The sequence below is a fragment of the Aulonocara sp. 'chitande type north' Nkhata Bay genome, linkage group LG12 (assembly GCF_057382095.1).
Source record: "Aulonocara sp. 'chitande type north' Nkhata Bay isolate Kocher_YH1m ecotype deep benthic linkage group LG12, A_spYH_male_GT1.1, whole genome shotgun sequence".
NCBI lineage: Eukaryota > Metazoa > Chordata > Actinopteri > Cichliformes > Cichlidae > Aulonocara > Aulonocara sp. 'chitande type north' Nkhata Bay.
This window is the reverse complement of record NC_141355.1, coordinates 22735850-22758664: the sequence shown is the minus strand read 5'-3', so window position 1 is coordinate 22758664 and position 22815 is coordinate 22735850. Positions and strand designations below refer to the sequence as shown.

Genomic DNA, 22815 nt, shown 5'->3' with positions numbered 1-22815 from the left:
TGGAGAACAAAACTGTTCGTGGAAATAAGGGGAGCCATAACTCCTCATACCTGAGAGTAATTTCCACTCAGGGTTTCACAGACATGTCTACAATGGTTCCAGTTCCAGTAGACTCACACAAGCATTGAAGATACTGAGTCATATTCAAAATCTACTTTATTGGTACACAAATTTCATAGAAATTAATCTAAGAAAAAGAAGTCAGAGTTTTTCCATTCTCAGACACAACACAGGATCTTATCACCTTGTAGTCTGTGTAAAAGGTTTTTATCTGAAAACGTTATCACTGAATGTCACCTGCAGTCTGTGTCAGTTATCTGAGATCTCAGTTTACTAATTCCATTCTCCTTGTGGTTTACGGGGAACTCTGTCACTCGATTACTGGAGAATTCCACAAAACATTTGTGCACACCTAACTCAACAATAATTAATAAGCTGCCATAAATTTTTGCCAGATGTTCACACTTCCCAGAATGTGAATCCAACTCAGTTTCCAACTCAATCCCAGGCCTCACTGCAGCCGCATAAAGGCCACTAATGTCTGTTCAAGCATGGGGTAAAAGAGACAAACCCGTATAACAAACACACTCATTCATATATTTCCTCATTGAACAGTCATTTCCAGTGGACAAGCACACAAACAACATCCTTATATTTTCAAACTTTTACAAAAACTCAAACAACTCACCCATCAGAACTTCATCTTTTGGACCTTGTGTTCAGCAAAGTAACTGACAGCACTGCTCAATTCCAAAATCCTTGTGGTTTACTCATCCTGCTCTCTTCCCTCTTTCCCCCTGTGAGCACTTCCTTGCTTTGGTTGCTAAATATATATTTTAAAAAGCCACTGCGCTTAGTAAGTGCTCTGAGCGAAACACAGGTGGCATCAACAGGTTTGGGCACATTTTGCAGAAATGACAGGAAGCAAGACGAGGAAGTAAAGCAATATATTTCGCCAGAATCCCCCACTGGCAACAAAACATAAAATGCACCTATTAAATCAGTGGAGTGTAAAAAGTCTGAGTAAATATTTGCAGCTAAAATCCAGTTCATCTTTTTGTTCACAGTAATTGTGAAAAACACTGACTTTATTTTACACTTCCTCATTATTTTCTTTAAAATGCATCACTAAATAAAATGTATTATGAATACGAGTCAGTATCTTTAATGCTTCCACAAGTCTTATCATGTAAATCGATCAATAATCAGTGCAACACATGCCATTTAACATTAACTTTCTGTAGGCTCACCTGCACGTCCCCCACGGTGAAAATGTGTGGTCACCCAAATTCATTGTCATCCTATAAGAAAAGCCTCCACAAGAGCAAATTTAAAATCGATATTTAGTGTTAAACTAAATACCTGAAAATGTAAAGACATTCCTATCGGGCTCTTTACCCCAAAGCACCTTTGTGCTTAAATATACAGCTGCATGGAGCTGCTACATCAAGCCTTTGTCTTTGTCAGATGACTGGTGTTAATCAGTAAATCTGAGATGAAAACGATTGAAATGCACACATTTACTCTTCCATTCAAGGAAAAACACAGATTTAATTAATAATAAAGTTATGTTTGTACCTGTCAGGAATTATTGTGTCATTATTATTCACCTCTGTATCTCCTTCCTGCAAATGTCTGGGAGCTGCCAAGGGTTAATTGCTAATTGTTTACATTAACAAGGTGTGGCTTGAGGTGTGCATTTGGTTAGCTTTGGGGCCTGGTTAAGTAAAACTTGAACAAAGAAAAAGAAGAAATACTGAAAGGAAAGCAAGATGGCAGTGAAAGAATAAAACTTAGAACTGATTATCAGTCAACCATCTTTTTAGCTAATGTTTAAAACATTGTATGTATGCTGCTGTCTGATGCTGATGGGGACACTTTTGCACAGCCTTTGCAGAGTCACATCTACGTCTGTTTATCCTGATGGTAAAAACGTTTGACATAAATGTAAGACAAATTTTCACGTGTCCATGTGACCAGATTTTTTTCAAAGCTAAGTAAGCTGCACTGTTAAAGCATTAGACTGCGACTGTGTTATAATACAGTAAATTATATTGGGAAAAAAAATCTGAGAAAACATTTTAGCTGCACGAACAGACGCTTTATTAACTATTTATTTGAAGATGACATTTTTCAATGTGACTACTTTTTTAAATTTAGGATTTAAAAGAGAGTTTAGAGTCATTCAATTTCCCAAATATTCATCACAGCAGTTTTTCTGCAATATGTAAATATTACTTTCTAGACTGTCCTGATTTGGTGAAAAACACACATGCTGTTTTAGAAACTTTTAACCAAAGACGAGAATGATTCAGCCTTCCTTTTGTGGTTTCCTGCTAACCTTGTTTCTTCTCGTAACTTAGTATGGTGTCAGTTGTATTTAGCAGCATTTTAGAGAAAATCTGACTATCTTCCTTTAAATCGACTCCTAGTAGCGAATGACCCCAAATAATTCACTTATTGTTTTTTTATGAAGTGTTCTTTTCCTTTTTTTTCAGGAGTCCAAATAACTTTTGTTTTCTATAAAAGTAACATCTTTAATTTGCCAGTGAGGTAATGATCACTCAGTCCAGTAGTCATGTTATAGTCATACCCATTATAATAACCTCTTTATTAAAGCATTACATTCATTTAACAAAGCTAGAAAGTTATCATACAATCATTATTTGATGAGGGTGGCCTGTAAATAACTATCAAAGTAAAAGTCCTTTGTGGAAATAACACTATATTAAGGCCAATACGTTCTAATTCAATACAGTTTGTCCACTGGATTACATTACTGCGAATACCCTAGTCCATAAAAACCATAATCCCTTCACCTTTTGCAACTCCACTCTCTTCTGTAGATGTTGTAGCCAACCACATTTAGTGCAGCAGAGCCATAATTTGTAGGAGAAAGTCAGTTCAGTTATTGAGAGCAAAAAAGAAAGACAGAATAGTAGTTGGGTGTAAATAAGATAAAAACCCACAACATGCATGCAGGGGATGATGGAAAACTATAGTCAGGAAGAATAAAGAAGAATCAAGACAGGCAAAGAATAAAAGTTAAAATTTATTGATTAAAAACAGATGAATAGTGATGATTTAGGAAGTATGGCAAAGTCGTCAGGTGAATGACCTTCAGTCGGCTTTTCTGTCCACTTCCAAACACAAATCCTTTCTACTAAGGCAAAGGTCATCTCACCACAGAGACAACAGGTAAGGCCAAAGAATCACTCACAACAAAGAATCACCAAGCTTCATCAGAGAAGAACAGCCGTCATTTTATTCAGTTAATGTGTTTGATTTTTAATGGTTAGTAAAACAGAGGACTTCAGAGCCATTCATGCCGAACTCCCTCCTAATGTTTCACAGGGTAGCTGCATGGAGCCCCAGGTGTTGCCAGGCAACCCTACAGGCATTTGTAAACAAAGAGCAGAAGTCCTTTTCTTCTGACAGACAGACCAAAGACTGACCATGAATGCACGAACTACACTAGCTACAGTGGGACCGTGGTGTAAATCCGCCTAAATGTGATGAAGTTACACAGTGACTAAGTCAGCCATGAGCTCAAGCACACTGTCTGCTGTGATAGAGAAGCTGATTCGCAGCCTATGTCTGAATGACTTTCCCGGTGGAAATGGCACATGGGTAAGTATCTAAAACACTGACTTGTCTATAAATACTTTAGAGTCTAAGACATTAAAAACATGGATTCAATCTGCAGAGAAACACCAAAGGGAGTGCAGAGCGAGCAGAGATGGAGTCCACGGATGCTCTCCTGGATCTGCTGAGCTGCCCTCATTCTCCATGGCGCCATGATGCAATGTGGAGCCCTCAAGCTTTGCCTCTCAGACAGCTGGCTGTGCTCACACCTGAACGCCTCCACGCCCCCTTCATTTACAACTACTTCACTTCACTTCGTATTGTTGACAGAGACGTGAGTAGGCCTCTCATTAGGAGTGCACCTGTGTTCACTGATAGCCTTTGGCAACAGTCATTGATCAGTCTATGATCCACAGTCATTCAGAATAAAACATTTTGTACCCCAGATTGAGAAGGAACCATATGAGTATCTTCACTGACTGTGATATGAAGGGTTATTGGGGGTGAATTTTATATTTGTCCCAATGTTAAACTGCTGTCAGTTTGTCTAATGTTTCTTCGCCACAGATTAGCTCAAAGCTACCAGTTTGCCTCGGATGACTCCTCACCCCACTATTTATCATAGCACGGATTTATTTAATGTTTGATGCTTTTACACATTTGTAAAGGTTTATCTTCTGTCTGTCTGCGTGTTCAGGTAACAGCCATTGACGATGGCCTGTTGAAGTTCTCAAAGCTGGAGGAGCTGGTGCTGAGTGCTAACAAAATCTCAGAAGTACCCACAGTACACCTTCCCCGCACTTTAAAGGCAAGTCCCAGTCCTGCTTCAGCTTGAATTTGCAGCTCTTAACAGATTAAGTGTAGACAGCATTGTTATCATTTAAATGTGATTCATGATTCACCAAAAAACACTATAGCTGTCCCTTTCTGCATCATCAAAGACGACACCCTTGCTTTCGGATTTACCCATGAGATCTGCCTTAGTTGAAGCCTTTAAGCTCAGTTGAATGAAGTTTGCAAAGCCCTCTGGAGAAAAGTTTTATGGTTAGATGAGACAAAGACTGAGCTATTGAGTTTGGAAGAATCAAGGTGAGCTTTCAAATCTGAGAACACTGTACCAGCTATCAAGCATGGCGGCGGTTGCATCATGCTCTGTTTTGCTGCCATTTATATTGTCACATTGCAACACATGCAAGTGGATAGAATAATGGAGGAGGAGGACTACCTCTAAATCTTTCAACTTCACCTCAAATCAACAGCTACATGGTTGAAAGTTGGACACATTTGGCAGTCCCAGCAGGACAATAATCCCAAACAAACTGGTTTTGGAATGGACACAGTAGGCTAACATTAAACTTCCCTTAATGACCTTCCCAAAGTCTGGTTAAAAGTTGGGTCTGTGCCAGCAAAATCAACCAGTTTGAACTCGAACAATTCTGCCAAGAAGAGTGGTCAAATATCCAGCCAGGCTACCAATAGTGTCTCATCCAGGTGCAACTTGCTAAGGGGCGTTTAACCAAATATTAGTGGGGGTGTGTGTAAAAGTCTGAGCCTCTGTGTACATGTTTACCCTGTGTGAAGACGAAATCCAAAATAAATTCAAACTTCTGCACTCAATTCTTGTTTTTTAAAGTCATTAAAGACATGTGTGCTGTAAAAACTTTAAACCACGGAAAAATAACAGTTCAAATTAGCACTAAACCCATGATGACTGTGTGTAAATTCTGAACACAAGCGTCTGTGGGAAAGTGGTTTTAACGTGTTGATGCACTGAGAGCTTAGCCCAGCACAGTCTGGCAGTGGCGGCCTGAACGAGGGGTGCGTAGAGTCATCTGCAAATCCAGCCACACTGCTGGCTTTGCAGATGCAGTGAGAATCAGATTCAGATTCTGTGATGGAGGAAAGAGCTTCTCAGCTGTTCTCACTCTCTGCCACACAGTCTCTCAATCTGATTTTGTGCAGTTTCACTATCATATACCGATGCAGCTGCTCTGGATGGTCTTGATAGTCCCTCAGTAGGAATGTGGTGAGGATGGGAGGTGGGATGTAGGCTTTCCTCAGTTTTTGCAGAAAGTAGACATCCTGGCTATTGAGATGTTCAAGTTCTGCACCAGGCGAAGACCGAGGAATCTGATGCTCTTGACAACCACAGCCTAGATAACACGAGAAGGTGACGATGACAAGTGCTGCAACCAGTGTGCAGTGTCACACTTGCTCTTTTGCTTTCGCGTTCTCGCTCTTTGTTCCCTCTCTCTTTCACTCTTTTATCTCTCTTTGCCTCTTTCGTTCAGCGTGCACACAATAACGCATACATGCCAAGGACTGTGAAGCTTTAAAGTTTTGGGCTTTAATGCACAATCAGACTTATAGCTCAGCAGCTCAAGTCAATCAGTCCTTGGTGTTTATTTTGTTTGTTTCTTTTTCATTTTCAGATCTATGATGATGACGCCCAGCAGGCTTTTATCTGAAAGTTCAGAGAACATAGTGTAGCTGATGCTGCATGGAGATGAGTGAGTGACACATTTTGACCATGTTTCTTTCAAAGATTTTGGAGCTACGTGCAAACCGGCTGTCGTCTTTAGACAGCCTCACCAGCGGTGCTCCTCCTCCCCACCTGCAGTACCTCGGCCTCGGCTCAAACACTCTGGGTTCCCACAATGATGTCACTCATCTTACTGGAAGACAGTGGTTAGTTCATAATACACACCACACATGCACAGACACACACACATACACACAAACCGGAAGCTTTCTGGCATTTTAAGAAAACCAAACCAGGTCAAATCAAGCTTTCAAGTGCAATTGTGTACTTTCTAATCAGTCAGCAGGTTACATTACTTCATTGCAGGTTGCTTTTATGTGGATTTACTTCTCTTTCACACCTGTGTGTCATACTTGCACTGATCAAACTGAAGCAATATCAGCTGGTTTGCTGCTAAAGTGGCCACCAGAGACTAAAACACACCCTGTTGGGAGTAAAATCTTTTCATCTCACCCACAAAACTGTGAGGAAAAAACAGAGCTTTCACAGTTTACAGAATTATAATACCGGAGGGGAATACAGGTCTGATGATGTCTGTGTCTGTTGCAATCAAAAGGAAGTATTACAGCTTCATGTTAGAGCTCTGAGGCTTCTGCTCTTAATCATCACTTAACCAGAACTGCAGACATCTACAAACCCGTCAGGATTTTTCAGAACAGGAAGTGTTAAACATCTTGTGAAAACAGGAGTATAATGGCTCGTACAGGGGAGAGAGGAGCCTTGTTGAGCAGCTTTTGGATGGACTTCTTTTGTCCTCCACTTGTCCAGTTCCCTCAAGATTTTTTAAGGACACACTGCACACAGTGCCCATAAATGTCATGTTTTTGGCTTGTAGCTCGTTGGAAATCGTCTCATTGGTGCAAAAATACTATTTTATGCCTACCAAACTATGTTATATGTTGGGTGTAGTCTATGTCATTTTCACCAATTCAGTTAATAAAATGGGAACAAGTGGTGTGTTTTTATTTTATTCATAGGTCAAACAAAAAAACAAGCAAAAAAAACCCCCAAAAACAAAAAACACAACAAAAACTTTACTTTGAAAATGGACAATGACAAGAAGTGGACTGAAAACGAGTGAAAAACAAACAAAACACTTTAGAAAGCCTGGAAAACGAATGCTCAACACCAATTAAAAAATAGCTTGGCTCCTTGGAAGCAAAAATATAGAGAAGACTTTTACACAGTATTTTACAAATCTACAAAAATGTGATTTGAACGTTGAGTGAACCATGGAAATTCATGAAGTGTCTTGATAGAGTGTCGGGTGAGCTGCTTCTGTGCACCTTTAGTTTTTTCAAGATCAAGATCAACCCCCTTCAACCTGATAGCTGTGAAGGCCACAGCATTCGAATGATATCACGGCCTATGAATGACCGGCTCATATCAGGAAAATCCCAGCAGAAATTTACCATCGTAATGCAAAAATGATCAGTCAGAACAGCATCGTCATGATTTGCAGTGAATTTTATCTCCATTGGTGGGCGGCTGGATCCCCGTTGGTACACATGCACACACAGTTTGTGATTTTAAGGGTAACTTTCCAAGTGTGACCACTGACTGAGGGTATTTTAGAGCCTGAGATTGTCTCAAAAAGACACAGTTGCATTGATGTTTATAGTTTGAAACACTAGAGGACCAAACATACAGCTTTGATTTTATTTCTTTTTTGGAGTTACGTTGATCAGGTGCCTTCTGTGGCCCCCTTGGTCCATTCACTGAGACGGTGTCCCACATTTCGAATGGCGTTCATTTTTGAAACTCAACTCTGTGAGAGAGACAGACGCAATGTTTCTGTTACGCAGTGAACTTTATCAGTAAAAGTTGGACTTGTCTTGGCTGTCATCATGGGTTTCCTGCAGGTTAACCTGACACCACCCTTTGCTGCCTACGCTACACCCAAAGATTGCAGCTCACAACTGATAAACACCACATAAGAAAAAATTAGAAGGAAACGCAGCTACATCAGTCAAGACCGGGAAACTTTAAGTAACTGGCTTAAACTAGTCAAAAGGGTTTTTACAAGTGCTCATCAGTCATTTGTGTGCCATACAATGAAACTGTCATTGGTTGCATCCCAACTGAAACCTCAGCATTAACAACCAGAACAGCAAAAAGGAAGGAAACAAAAACAGGCATGACATCATAGACGGAGGAAAAAACAGGTTTAAAAAAAGAAAAAAGAAAGAAAAGAAAATCAAAATTTTAAAAGAGATTTTAAAGGCGATTTAAGTGAATCTGGGATGTCGCGGGAGGAGATTTGCATTGTGGATGCAGAATGAGATTATTACATCTGGATCTTAAATGACTGGCACACACACTGTAGCTGACATTTAGCGATAACTGTGATAACAGCCTACAAGGATGCTGTGTCATAGCCGTTCGCAGTTGACTTGATTTTGATTTCCCAGATAAATTTCTTTGAAATTCATGACTAAATAAAGCATATTTTGAATATGACTGACGTGTTTAGATCAGGGATGTCAAACTCCTTTTATAGTGTGGGCCACATACATTTTGAACTTAATTAAGTGGGTCGAATTGGTGAAACTCAGCCTGTATTTATATTTACTGTGAGCCCAGTGTAAAAAAAAAAGATCAATTTTTTGATCTTTTTTTATGTTTGACACCCCTGGTCTAGAGAAACTGTAACTATTTTAGACACGGACGGATTCGTGTCAGTGCGACCCTGGGTGGAAATTACACTCAGGGATGAGGAGTAATGGCTCCTGCGTTTCTGTGAAAAACTATTTTGTGCTCCTCAGTTTCACTATGTATATACATTCCCTGGCCACTTTATTAGGCACACCATTTCAGCTGCTCATGAGCGCAAATATCTAATTAGCCATTCACGATGTAGCAATACAGTGTGTTTAGGCATGTATGAAACTGAGTATCAGAATGAGGAAGAAGGATGATTTAAGTGAGTTTGGATGACAGCTGTTGATCTTCAGGGATTTCCCAGAACCATCTCTATGAGTTATAGAGAACAGGTTGAAATAGAGAAAGTATCCAGTGTGTGTGTGTGTGTGTGTGTGTGTGTGTGTGTGTGTGTGTGTGTGTTTATATATTATTATATTTTTCTTTATGACTTTTATGTCACACCCAAAACAACCTGCTGACATTCAATTGGGGTGAAAGACGAAAAGCTGCTTGTCAGCTGAGAGAGGGAGATAAGCTACAGCAGCCAAAGGCCGCAGTGTGTCCCACACCTGTTAGCTAAGAACAGGAAACTGGGGCTACAATTCACACAGATTCAACATGAAAACATGGTGAAAAACATGATCCATCCTGCCTCATATCAACAGTTCAGGCTGACTGTTAAAGTGAAACAGTGTGTGTGTGTGTGTGTGTGTGTGTGTGTGTGTGTGTGTGTGTGTGTGTGTGTGTGTGTGTGTGTGTGTGTGTGTGTGTGTGTGTGTGTGTGTGTGTTTGTTTGTGTGTGTCTGTGTGGTGTGAGGTATTTTATTGGCACACTTTGGCCCTCTTAGTACGAACTGAGCATCGTTTAAATATCATAACCTATCTGAGTATTATCCATCCCATGAAGATGGATGGAAGATGTGTTAAAACACAGTTAATAGCTGCATGAATGAAATAAGATATCTGTCATCTTCTTTAACATCTATTTGGATCAGAAGTTGTCTCATACACATCTGTCCTGTAAAGCCAGCACCTCTGTCTGTCCTCAGGCCACAGCTGGTGTGTCTGGACCTCAGCAACTGTGGGTTTCAGGACCAGCCAGCTCTGCTAAATGGCTTGAGCACCCTGCCTTGCCTCAGGACGCTGCTGCTGGAGGGAAATCCTTTCACGCTTGCATCTTCATACCCAGGACTGACTGTGGACAGCCTCCCGCAGCTTTCCTGTCTGGACACCTCATGGATTTCCCCGGAGGAGAGGATTCGCTTTAGGGGCTTGGCCAAGATGAGTGGTGAGTGTGTAAGCTGCCCTATGAGCCCTGTGAGCGAGGGCCCCAGATTTCTATATAATTTTAATGCACACTGAGCATGTGCTTACAGGTCATAACATCAGAATACTTTTTACTTTGCACAGGCCTGGCAGTAGGCATAGCGTCACCCACAGTGAGCGTGGGCAGGATGATGGGAATTCCAGATCCTCGGATGACTGTGGATGACAAAGCTCCCGTTTTCCCTGTGGTCAGCTACCACTATTTTATCACCTACGAGTTCCTGAGGCATCAGACACCTGCTTACTCTGTGACGTATCCTTCCCACACATTTTTAGCATAGCTACAAGTTTAAATGTTTTTAAATGTTTTGGGCCTCATTCTAATATGGTTTTAAGCATTTAAGCTTTGGACGTACAATTGTCAGAATAAAGAGTGCAATTTAGTCAAACAACATATTTCCTTCCTGTGTTAAAAGATAAAGCTACCCACACGCTGATAAGTTCGTCATTTGTTGTTTCCACCTTGGTTACGCAATCTCTCTACTACACACTACATCTTCACATCTTTCTTCTTCTTCTTTATTAAAATTTTACTACAAATTGAGGTTTGAACCAAAAGCAGACATGACGCCATAGCACTTTATATAGCCTCTGTAGAAATTATCCACATATCTCACTTATCTTAACTGCACTACTGTATAGCTCTGTGTAAATAATCATTCTGTACATTCGATAATCTTTAATCCTACAACTGTTTACAACTTGCATAGTTCCCATTTCTGTATAGCTGTATATCCCAGATTCTGTAAAGTTATTTATTTCATATTCTGTATAGTTTTTCATATTTATATCCTGTTCATAGCTTGTACTCACTACAGCCTGTACATACTTATAGTTATAGAATATTCACAACATACTTCATACCGTGTACATTATAACATACCATAATAGACCCATTTCTGTAATATACTCACATATCTATATTATTGCTAATATATATTGTAATATATCTATATCACTAAAGCACTTCTGGATGGATGCAAACTGCATTTCGTTGCCCTGTACCTGTGCATGTGCAATGACAATAAAGTTGAATTCTATTCTATTCTATTCTATTGTGGGGTTTTTTAACCTCACCTTTCTTTTGTTGCACGTGATTAATGTATTTACTTCACTGCTGTAACTAAATTAAGCGCAACAAGCAGCAACAAAATCCTTCTAAAATATCTATCTAGCAATTTACCGGCAATCTTAAGATTTGCTTTAAATTTCTAAATATCTTTTAATGCAACTGTATCTAATGTATTACATTAGATACAGTTATAAACCCTGTTTAACTTTAACAGGCCAACAAAGTTTTGCTTGCATTTACAGAAAAAGGTGAACGAGTCATGGTGAAACATAGACATAATATTTAATCCCACATTGGGGAAATTCACTTATTACAGCAGCACAAATGTGAAATTGAGATATTATATATTAGAAAACTAAAAATAGAAAAAATTAATAAGAAAAATCGTGTAACGGCTATTACATGCAGTAAAATGCAACAAGATTTTTTGTACAGTTCAGTGAGAGTGAAGGAGAAATATTGTTAGTATTAATTTTACATGGCATGAGTAATATTTTTATGTTATTATAATACAGTATATATACATATGTGTGTGAGTGTGTACCTGTTTAGACATCTTTGTGGGGACCAAAAATCCTGGTCCCCACAAGTTTGAAGGCATTTTTCAGACTTAAAATGTGGTTTTAGTGTCAGGGTTACAATTAGGTTATGGTTAGGGTAAGGGTAAGGGTTAGGCATTCGTTTTTGATGGTTAGGGTAAGGGTAAGCGGCATGGGTAAGTACATGAGTACACACGTGCCATAGGACACATTTACAGTGCAGTAATGTTTAAAAAAATGTTGCATTTACTGACAAGGTTTGGGAGCATTAATAGTTTTCTTTTTTTATACTTCTTTAATATGTAAATGTATTTATTCTTCTAAAATGGCAACTGCTTGTTTTTCTACTACACATCTGTCAGATCTGATGACTTTGTGGCCATTGACTGATTGACTCAGTAGCCACTTTATTAGGTATAGCTGTATGTTAATGCAAAAATCTAATTAGCCAGTCACACAGCAGCAACTCAAAACAACCCGCTGACATTGACACTGAGCACCAGAACGGGGAATAACTATTTCACACACTGCTGATCTACTAGGATTCTAACACACAACCATCTCATACAGACAATGCTCTAATCGCTGGAGAGATTGTAACTCCACTTTCTATGTTGTAGACAGCAACAAGTCTTTAACGTCACAAAAACACAATACACAAGCCACACACTTCAGTCAAAAAGGAAAACGAGCACATCATTTCCTAAATTTAAGCACACAACTGGGAGGAAAAAGGACTCAGAGTACCACAGAAGTAAAATTATCCCATTACTCCAAATTGAAATTGATTTTCTTTTTTTTTACAGAAACTTGACACTGAGACAAAATCTGACACAAGATCTGTGACTGAAGGCCAACGATCAAACGAGAACGGCGAAAAACAGACGTCCAAACAAGATGGCGGCATTCTGAACTCAGAGAAACCCAGTTGTGGCAACACATGTGGTAATAACACTTATCTCATCTGACCTGTGTGTCTTTGACGTAAACGTCTGACTGCAGATGAAGCACAGCAGACACTGTGACAGCTTTTTGTACAGACACTTTGATTTCTTAAACTTGGTGATGTGTCCTGTTCAAATGAGAGAATTTTTCTCTTATAAAGTTTGTGGAATTTACACAAGTGCTTTAAAGGAAACTACAGTCAGATCAGCCGATGAAGAGCTGTATGCCTACATAACCTGAAACCAAATGACGAACCTGATCTTTTATCGCCTTCATCAGGTGTCAAAGGCACTGATGAGCAGCCAGTTTATATCTGGTTTACTTGTGTGTTTTCTTTTACTGCAGTGTGTAGTCATAACAATTCAAAAGCTGGACTTTTTTGTATGTTTTTCTTATTTACTCCTTAGAAGTGTTAAGGCACAGCACGTCCAAGCTGTCGTGGTCAGAGAGCATGGACTTCGGTGACACGCAAACCCACACTGTGAGCGCTCTGGGAGATTTAAAGAAATTCCTCAATCGGGGACTGCGTTTATGCTTAGAGGAAGAAAAGGTACAGAAAGTCAGGTTTGATAGGGTGTGTGATTGCTCAGGCCTGCAGCCAAATTTTTCTGATTCACTGAAAGTTCTTCACTGAAACCTGAAATGACTCAAAGGCACTTTGAAGAAGTTAAAGTGCTTCATTGGGGTCATCTTGAATTCAAAGACACACAAAAATCAAAGTGAAAAAATGATCACTTTCTGGAAAAGGGTGGAGTGCCCACTCCGGGTCAGGGACGAGACCCTGAGTTTAAGTATCTCGGGGTCTTGTTCACAAGTGATGGGAGAAGGGAGCGAGAGATCGACAGACGGATTGGTGCAGCGGCTGCAGTGATGCGGACGCTGTACTGGGCTGTTGTGGTGAAGAGAGAGCTGAGTGTGAAAGCAAAGCTCTCAATTTACCGGTTGATGTACGCCCCTACCCTCACCTATGGTCAGGAGCTGTGGGTAGTGACTGAAAGAACGAGATCGTGGATACAAGCGGCAGAAATGAGCTTCCTCCGAAGGGTGGCTGGCCTCTCCCTTAGAGATAGGGTGAGAAGTTCGGCCATTTGGGAGGGGCTCAGAGTTGAGCCGCTGCTCCTCAACATTGAACGGAACCAGCTGAGGTGGTTCGGGCATCTGACAAGGATGCCTCCTGGGCGAGGCCTCCTGGGCGAGGTCTTCCAGGGATGTCCCACCGGGAGGAGGCCCTGGGGCAGGACACACTGGGTAGATTATATATCTCGGCTGGCCTGGGAACGCCTTGGTGTTCCCCCGGATAAGCTGGATGAGGTGGCTGGGGAGAGGGAGGTCTGGGCTTCTCTGCTTGGGCTGCTGCCCCTGCGACCCGGCCCCGGATAAGCGGAAGAAAATGGATGGATGGAAAAAATGATGCTGCAGGCTCGTCCGTTTTGCCAAACTTTCAATGCAGCAACTCAGAATGGTCTGTATGACCCCATGTGGTAGTATGCACTAGGGGTGCAACGATATTTGTATCGATATTGATCCGTTCGATACAGTGCTTTCGGTTCGGTACGCATATGTATCGAACAATACAACATTTGTAATTTATTTTATCAACTTTCCTTCTGACGATGCTGTCTGTGTGGAGCGCTCAGTGAATCTGCGTTCGACTACTCCGCCTAGGCTGCACTGTCAAGCGCAGATCCACTGAGCGCTCAACACAGACAGCATAGTCAGAAGGAAGAGCGCAGGGCAAGCTAGCAAGACAGAAGTTAAGCTCTCCTTGCAAGATGGACCTCCCCCACTCTCATTCAGATCTGGCGTTTGGAATTATTTTGGTTTTCATGTGACGTATGACCCTGAAGGTAAGCGAGTCATGGACAACAATATGTAAAACAGTATGTTGGATGTGCCATGCAATGCTCAATTACATGGGTGGGAACTAGTGTGTTAGCGCAGTTAGCTCGTTAACGTGTTGGCCGTCTAGCCCCATGCACGGGGCGATCGGCGGTAGCTCGTTAACGGAGATTTGCCGTGTTGTGGCGTTAAGGTCATTTCAACGAGATTAACCTGAAAGCACTAGTGGGAACACAACGAATATGACTGCACATTTACGCGACATCATCCTAGTGCAAAGACAAAAACAACAAGCATGCTACTAACTTTAGCCGAGTCATTTAGACAGCTGTTAGCACATGATTCTCCTTATGCTGCTGAGAATATAGCCCAGAAGAAGCGGATAGTATAGCTTTTATTTTGGAAAGAGACATTTCTCTGTAATAAACTCTCTTTTCCAAAGATGAGTGATTCCTCAATCAGATAAAGGGCTTGCAATATCGCTAGCCCGACGTCCCGGGGCTAGCGATTTTTTCAGTTGGGCTACCAAAATCTATCTTTTCCCTGCCCGTCGGGCTATTGTAGGAAAAATATATGTCAATGCTTTTGCATTCTTTCAGAAATGTAGCTGGGTAATTATGTCATTGGCATCGGTGAGCCACTGTCAATATGTGACATATTGAAGTCGCGTTTGAATTTGCGCTTGTTTTTTTGCTTTCACTTTGCAATCCTGTGAACTGTGTATAGAGAGCGACAGCACTGATCTGTGAGTGATGATAATTTGTGCACCAATTCCTCTGACATCTCTTATTAATCGTTAGCTTACTATGCAAACATGACAAGTGAAATCTCCCGCAGCTTAAACATGTGAGAGGCTGATCGCGCAGAGAATCGCTGAGCTTATGTGAGTGCGTGTGTAAAAGCAGCAGGATATATATATTTTAGTTCTGCTGAGCCAAATAAGACAGGTCAGGGTGAAGAAGTGACAGCCAAAGAAAAGCTTACCACAAAACGGAGAAGTTATGACAAATGAGACTATAAGGCAAAAAGAAAGTGCAGCTTTATGGTTTCATGGACAAAAGAATTTCTGTTGCTGCAATATGAGCTAAATAACCAGGGCTGCACATAAGTGGTCCGCAGGTGCGCATTCGCTGTCAAAATAAAAAACACGCACAAGGGTTAGGGTTAAATTTAAAAACTGTATTTTTGAGTTAAAATATATATTTATAATTTTAATAAATGACAAATTAAAAAGGCATGAACATTTTTTTTGTATCGAAAAAATATCGAACCGTGACACCAAAGTATCGAACCGAACCGTGAATTTTGTGTATCGTTGCACCCCTAGTATGCACGTAATGTGACGATGGATGAGGTCCTGCGGATCTAATCCCAGATCTGGACCAGGGTATCACTCTTGGACAGTCTGAGGTGCAACCTGGTTAGATGGACTACCCCTCCATGGGTATACCTCCCCAGACAATCACTGGGTCACCACCAAACCGGTCATGCTGAAGGATGTTACAGGCAGCTTAAGGTTCACCTCAGCCTCTCCTGACCCTTTCATGTCTGTCACATGTGCTCAGGGTGAACCGGCTCTCATTTGTGAAAAGTGGTGGACCTGCCAGTTCTGGTATTCTGTAGCTAAGAGCCAGACAGTGAGCACAGCGCCTACTAAATGACATTGTCCTCAGGCCACCCTCATGAAGTCTGTTGAAGTCTGAGGTCATTTTGTAGCTGTGGCAGAGCTTATCTTGTTCCTCTGTGCGCACTAGGGTAGATAACGGTACTGTTGATGGCTTAAGGACCTTCTACGGCCCTGTCCCGCTCTACTAGAGTAAGTGTCTGTCTCCTGGAATCTCGTCCATGCTATTGAGACAGTCCTGGTCCAGGTGTTACCTCCTACCACCAGCAGTGACACAGATCCTACTGCCAGCAACCTCCACCTGTAAAACCATTCGTGTTATGGGGTTGTCTTATTGTTCTCACTGTAGTGCACCTGTTGTTAATTTCATTAACACCAAAGCATCTGAAACTGTTTAAAAAAAAACCCCTCTGATACTAAACTGACCTGATCAATATCCCAGGAGTTTAATCGACTTGATGCTGCACTCTGATTAAAAAGAGTTCCAGTTGATGATAACCTTGGGCCTGTTCAGTACTAATGTTGTCTCTGTAAGCTTATTGATGAGGCTCTCCACAACAGTCACAGTTTATCATGTTGACCAAAATTATTTGGTTAAACCTAAAAATAAATATATTAGAAGCAGGAGACAATGAGCAGGTCACGAGCATGTGTACTCGTACTCAGGGTCTCAGCCCTCCTGAGAAATGGGTCATTTGGTAGCAAATCAAACACGCAGATGCAATAAGGGAGGAAGGCACCTTATCAGATTTAGCACATAGAACACCAGAAATATTCAATTTTATTTCTGAAGCAGACAATGAGCTGAAGATTTGTTGGCCACTGTGAGCCGCAAAATGAATCGAAACTCATAGTTTGTGGTTTTAGGTCCTGTCATGGCCTGCAGCTTCTGAAGAAGTCCCGCTGACCAAAGCCAACCAAACTGGAAAAGAGAAGAAAGGCAGGAGGGAGAAAGAAGTGAGTGTATCATGTAATACCATTGAACTGTAGGTACAGCCATCACCTAACTCACCGACTGCAGACACAATAATGAACTTATTTTCAGGGAAATCTTGCACCGTTGTGGAACGTGGAAGAAACTTTGTGATGTGGACAGATACTCTGATTTTTACGTCTGGGTTCAGTGTCGGAAGCTATGCTTTATTGCATACTGTATATTCCTTTCAACGCTGATGGGGCCTTTACTTCAGAGATGCAGGCTTTTGACGAGTGTCAGGGGTGATTTGTGCAACACTAGGCGAAAGCATATAAAGGTTCAAAAGTTCAAAATGGACCAAAAAGTGACCCTTGGGGAATCCCAAGAGCTGTTTCTGTTTGGTGCTTATCATAAATACTGAGAGATTAAAGGTATGCACATTTTTTCTGTTACGGTGGAGTGGGTGGAGATAAGTGTCAGGGAAATAGCAGTAAATCTAAAAAACAACTAAAAGGTTCATGTTTATATGTGGCACCTTCTTTTTTGCATAACAGACCTTTAACATGCACTTGATGGTACAGGGAACTGTGATCTCAGATGAATATTTCTGGAGGTGTTCCTGAGTCCATGCAGGGATTTCTGTGACATGTTTTTAATGCAGTGCTGCCTGACGATCCAACGATCTCTTGCGTAAGGAGATTCCTCCAGATTATCTGAATCTGTTGATTTGATTATTCTGAAATCATTTATAGATGCAGTTTTTTGCAGGTTGGTGAACCTCTGCCCATTTAAGTTCTGTGTAACTTTCCCTCTATAAGATTATATCCAATCATGTTACTGACCAGTTGCCAGTAAACCTAGTTGTAATAGTCACTTACTTTTTCAGGTTTTTGTTGCTCCCGTGCCAACTTTTTAAAGATGTGTTGCTGCCAATAAAAATATTAACTCACTCACTTTAAACACTTTCTGTGTCCTGTGGTGGATAAAATTTGGGTTTATGGATTCTGGTTTTATTTTATTTATTTTAATTTTTTTTAGAAATGGGGTTGTAATCAACCAAAACATAATAACTGCTTGGAAAGCCTCAATGGGACTGTATATAAACAGAAAGTTATTTAATGTCAATGGTCTCTTCTTTCTAGTCTCCAGTTAAATCTGATTTCACCAAGTCTAAAGACAAAAATAAAAAATCTGTATCTGAGCTGGTCCAAGATGCCCCGATCAGACGAATCCTTGGCTCCGTGCACATCCCCCTGCAAAGCCTGGTCAGAGGAGGCCAGCAGGTTAAAGTCCTTTGTGACTTTGGCATGCTGCACACAGACTCTGAGGTGGAAGCAACACAAACACATCAAAAGGCAAGTTTGCACATATGAGTTTATGTTTTGCTGAGATATTATTGCTGTTTTCTGGATGAGTTACATGGGACAAAGGTTAAAATAGGAAAATCCATCCAAAAGAGTAGCATTGTAGGAAAGGACACAAAAAACAAATTGACATGTCCGGGCTATTTTTTTCGTACATCTTTAGGATTTGGGAAGGAAAATCAAAGACGACAAGAAGGAGGACAAGGAAACAAAAGGGAGACAGCACAATGCAGCATCGTCAAAAGGTTAGCGAGAAGACTGCTTCATGACAAAATGGCTTTGACATACATAAGACAGGATAAAAGCACTAGACCACTTTGAGAGTCAGAGCAGCTGTAGATGCTGTGGTCTGTGTCTAGGAGAGGATATTAAGAAAGAAGGCAAAGAATGAAATTGCATCATTAGTCAGTGAGCTTTTCTTTTTCCGTCTCTGTAATCCTGCGTGATTTCGGCAGATAAAGAGAAGAAGTCACTTGAGGTGCACGACTCAATAACCAGCCAACAGGAACCGGTGATTGTGGAGCTGATTGTGGAGCTGAAGAAATGGCAGACTGCATCTGAAGCTCACCACTTCCTCCTGCCACAAACCTCCTAAGGCAGACTGCTCTCCCCGGGGTCCGTTTGTCCTTCCTTCCTCATGACTGTTAACTGTGACCGTACCGTTGATTTAACTGCATAATAAATTTCTTGCCTCTGCAAAGTACCGCGTTACCAGGCTGCTGTATTTGCATCCTATGTGCATGTTCTGTGTGCATTTAAGTGGACTGGAAAATGTCCGTACTTAGGGCTTATTCAGAACCTCAAATTAAATATCATACCCAACTTTGTGTTCATGTGACATGGAAAAACCACCCAGACTGACAGATTCCTTTTAACTACATGGAAGCTATTTTTTTTTAACTTAAATCCACTCAGTGAATCACCATCTTGTGGTGGTGGAGGGGTTTGTGTGTCTCAGTGAGCCCAGGGGCTATGTTGCTGAGGGGTTTTTGCCCCAAAGCAAATTAGTCCTGTATGAAGGGCCAGACAAAGAGTGATTCAGAGGACCTCTGTAGAAGTAAAGAAATCAAGAGAACGAATTACTGTGCCCAAGATGGGGTTACCAGGGCCCCTGCCCTGGAGCCAGTCCTGAGGAGGGTGGTCAAGTGAGAGCGCCCTGGGCCCGTTGGACCCAGCCACTCCAGTAGGGTGGGTTCAGTGATGGAGAATGTCAGCACTGAACCCCATTAGAGCCTAACTTTTTATATTTTTTCAAGTGACAAAAAGCAGTTGTGGTAACTTTATTAAATTATTAAAGTGATTATCAAAGCTTAGATCACTGTCGAAAAAATAATGCCAAGCTTCATAACTTGTTCACTGTGTTTCAGAGAAAGGATGATAAATTATTTTATGTCTTTGACTTTTTGGAGTAACAACAAATATTTCCATCTTATCTCTTTTCACTTCTGAAAAGTTTCTAGAAAATTAATCAAGAATCTGACCCGTTAAACAAGTTAAATTGTGATCCTTGAAATGTCTCTGTGAAAGAATCATAATACATCACTGTTGACCTTCAGGTCATCAGTGACTTCAGTAAGAGCCGTTTCTGTGCTGTGGTTGGTTCTGATTGGTACTTAGCAGAAATACTGACATTAAAAGTATGAATATTTTTTTTCAATTAGGGTTGAGTGGGTGGAGATGAGTGTCAGGGGTGAGTTCTGACAGAAGAATAGCAGCAACAGTGAAAAGGACTGTTTATAAGATGGTAGTGAGACCTGCTGTGATCTATGGTTTGGACATGACAGCCCTGACAAAATGGAATGATGAGACCAGGATGGACACATTAGGCTGAGTGGTTTGGAGACAAAATTAGAGGCAATGCTGAGTTGGTTTGGACTGAGTTGGTTTGAAGATTAGTGGTTACAATGGACAAAGGATGCTGAAGGTGGAACCGTCGGGCCAGAGGAAAGGAGGAAGACTACAGTAGAGGTTCATGGATGTAATGAAGGAGGACATGCAGGAGGTTGGTGTGACAGAGGAGTATATCACAGATCATAGCACGTATAAAAGAGTCTTACAGCAAATATGAAGTCCTTATTAAAGGGGATTGATAATATAACTAGGTGTTAAAATATATTAAATAAAATAAGCCCGCCAGGCAAGTGCTCCAGATTTGGCTTCTGGAGCTTTCTAAGTGTGCCTCTATGAACACGTTTGCAGTCTATTAAACAATTCCCCCTGGTTTAGTACTCTGGTTTTGAAATGTATAAAATAAAGGTTTGCATATTTAGTGTACTGTAGTGTACAACAAGGTGGAAGGATTCAGGTGTGACACACAGATATTATTATGAAGGAATTGTGCACAAAGATGCTTCATTTACCCATAAACGTTTTATTTTTTAATACACCAATATTGAAAACATGTTGCGAGAAATGCCAAAGTGTTTCACCGTTTCATACAGAAATGATCTTCTAAGAAACTTTTTTTGGAAAGGCCATTACAGGAACTGAGAACTTATAAGCATCAAGTCCATTAATTAACAGTTTCTTTTATTCTTATCAATCTTCCTGTAGTCCTTTTCAAAGTCCATAAAAAAAGTTCCCTATTAAAGCCAAACAGCATTGCTTTTTGCTCCAACTCCATATCAGAGCAAGGAAACCTCTCCCTGTTACAAATTTACACTCATACTATCAAATCTTTAAGTACATAGCATTTCCAGGCATAAAAAATAAACTATAGCTCCCAGACTTTGCGCAAACGGACATTTGTTTTTCAATCAAGTCATTTACAGCTTCAAATAAACAACTTTTATGATATTATATTATCTCTGTAACCCCCTTACAAGCTGTGCAAACGGTGTTAACATACCGATAAATTAAATGATTTGAAGAAGACTGCTGCTTCTCCCAGAATGATACAGTGGGGCAAAAAAGTATTTAGTCAGCCACCGATTGTGCAAGTTCCCCCACCTAAAATGATGACAGAGGTCAGTAATTTGCACCAGAGGTACACTTCAACTGTGAGAGACAGAATGTGAAAAAAAAAAATCCATGAATTCACATGGTAGGATTTGTAAAGAATTTATTTGTAAATTATGGTGGAAAATAAGTATTTGGTCACCTCAAACAAGGAAAATCTCTGGCCCTCACAGACCTGTAACGTCTTCTGTAAGAAGCTTTTCTGTCCCCCACTCGTTACCTGTATGAATGGCACCTGTTTGAACTTATCATCTGTATAAAAGACACCTGTCCACAGCCTCAAACAGTCAGACTCCAAACTCCGCCATGGCCAAGACCAAAGAGCTTTCGAAGGACACCAGGAAAAGTATTGTAGACCCGCACCAGACTGGGAAGAGTGAATCTACAATAGGCAAGCAGCTTGGTGTGAAAAATCAACTGTGGGAGCAATCATCAGAAAATGGAAGACATACAAGACCACTGATAATCTCCCTCGATCTGGGGCTCCACGCAAGATCTCATCCCGTGGGGTCAAAATGATCATGAGAACGGTGAGCAAAGATCCCAGAACCACACGGGGGGACCTGGTGAATGACCTGCAGAGAGCTGGGACCAAAGTAACAAAGGTCACCATCAGTAACACACTACAACGGCAGGGAATCAAATCCCGCAGTGCCAGACGTGTTCCGCTGCTGAAGCCAGTGCATGTCCAGGCCCGTCTGAAGTTTGCCAGAGAGCACATGGATGATACAGCAGAGGATTGGGAGAATGTCATGTGGTCAGATGAAACCAAAGTAGAACTTTTTGGTATAAACTCAACTCGTCGTGTTTGGAGGAAGAAGAATACTGAGTTGCATCCCAAGAACACCATACCTACTGTGAAGCATGGGGGTGGAAACATCATGCTATGGGGCTGTTTTTCTGCCAAGGGGACAGGACGACTGATCCGTGTTAAGGACAGAATGAATGGGGCCATGTATCGTGAGATTTTGAGCCGAAACCTCCTGCCATCAGTGAGAACTTTGAAGATGAAACGAGGCTGGGTCTTCCAACATGACAATGATCCAAAACACACCGCCCGGGCAACAGAGTGGCTCCGTAAGAAGCATTTGAAAGTCCTGGAGTGGCCTAGCCAGTCTCCAGACCTCAACCCCATAGAAAATCTGTGGCGGGAGTTGAAAGTCCGTGTTGCTCGGCGACAGCCCCAAAACATCACTGCTCTCGAGAAGATCTGCATGGAGGAATGGGCCAAAATACCAGCTACTGTGTGTGCAAACCTGGTAAAGACCTATAGTAAACGTTTGACCTCTGTTATTGCCAACAAAGGTTATGTTACAAAGTATTGAGTTGTATTTTTGTTATTGACCAAATACTTATTTTCCACCCTGATTTACGAATAAATTCTTTACAAATCCTACCATGTGGATTCATGGATTTTTTTTTTCACATTCTGTCTCTCACAGTTGAAGTGTACCTCTGGTGC

At 41.1% G+C, this 22815-nt stretch overlaps 1 protein-coding gene across 1 annotated transcript; it reads left to right on the top strand.

Moving 5' to 3' along the window:
* The first annotated feature begins 3426 nt into the window (after nucleotides 1-3426).
* Nucleotides 3427-19086, top strand: LOC147317469 (leucine-rich repeat-containing protein 43-like). Its single transcript, XM_086312918.1, has 12 exons — nucleotides 3427-3630; nucleotides 3707-3919; nucleotides 4283-4393; nucleotides 6131-6273; nucleotides 9820-10058; nucleotides 10181-10344; nucleotides 12514-12652; nucleotides 13060-13202; nucleotides 16983-17072; nucleotides 18174-18386; nucleotides 18559-18640; nucleotides 18851-19086. Exons 1-12 carry the CDS (start codon nucleotides 3544-3546, stop codon nucleotides 18988-18990), a joined length of 1764 nt encoding a protein of 587 aa, XP_086169044.1. The 5' UTR covers nucleotides 3427-3543; the 3' UTR covers nucleotides 18991-19086.
* The last annotated feature ends 3729 nt before the right edge of the window (nucleotides 19087-22815 follow it).

Excerpts from the sequence above, each read along its gene's own strand:
- LOC147317469 (XM_086312918.1), top strand. The coding sequence starts at position 3,544 with ATGAGCTCAAGCACACTGTCTGCTGTGATAGAGAAGCTGATTCGCAGC. Across the intron at positions 10,059-10,180 it reads GGGCTTGGCCAAGATGAGTG|GCCTGGCAGTAGGCATAGCG; the intron begins GTGAGTGTGTAA and ends TACTTTGCACAG. Across the intron at positions 18,641-18,850 it reads CAATGCAGCATCGTCAAAAG|ATAAAGAGAAGAAGTCACTT; the intron begins GTTAGCGAGAAG and ends TGATTTCGGCAG.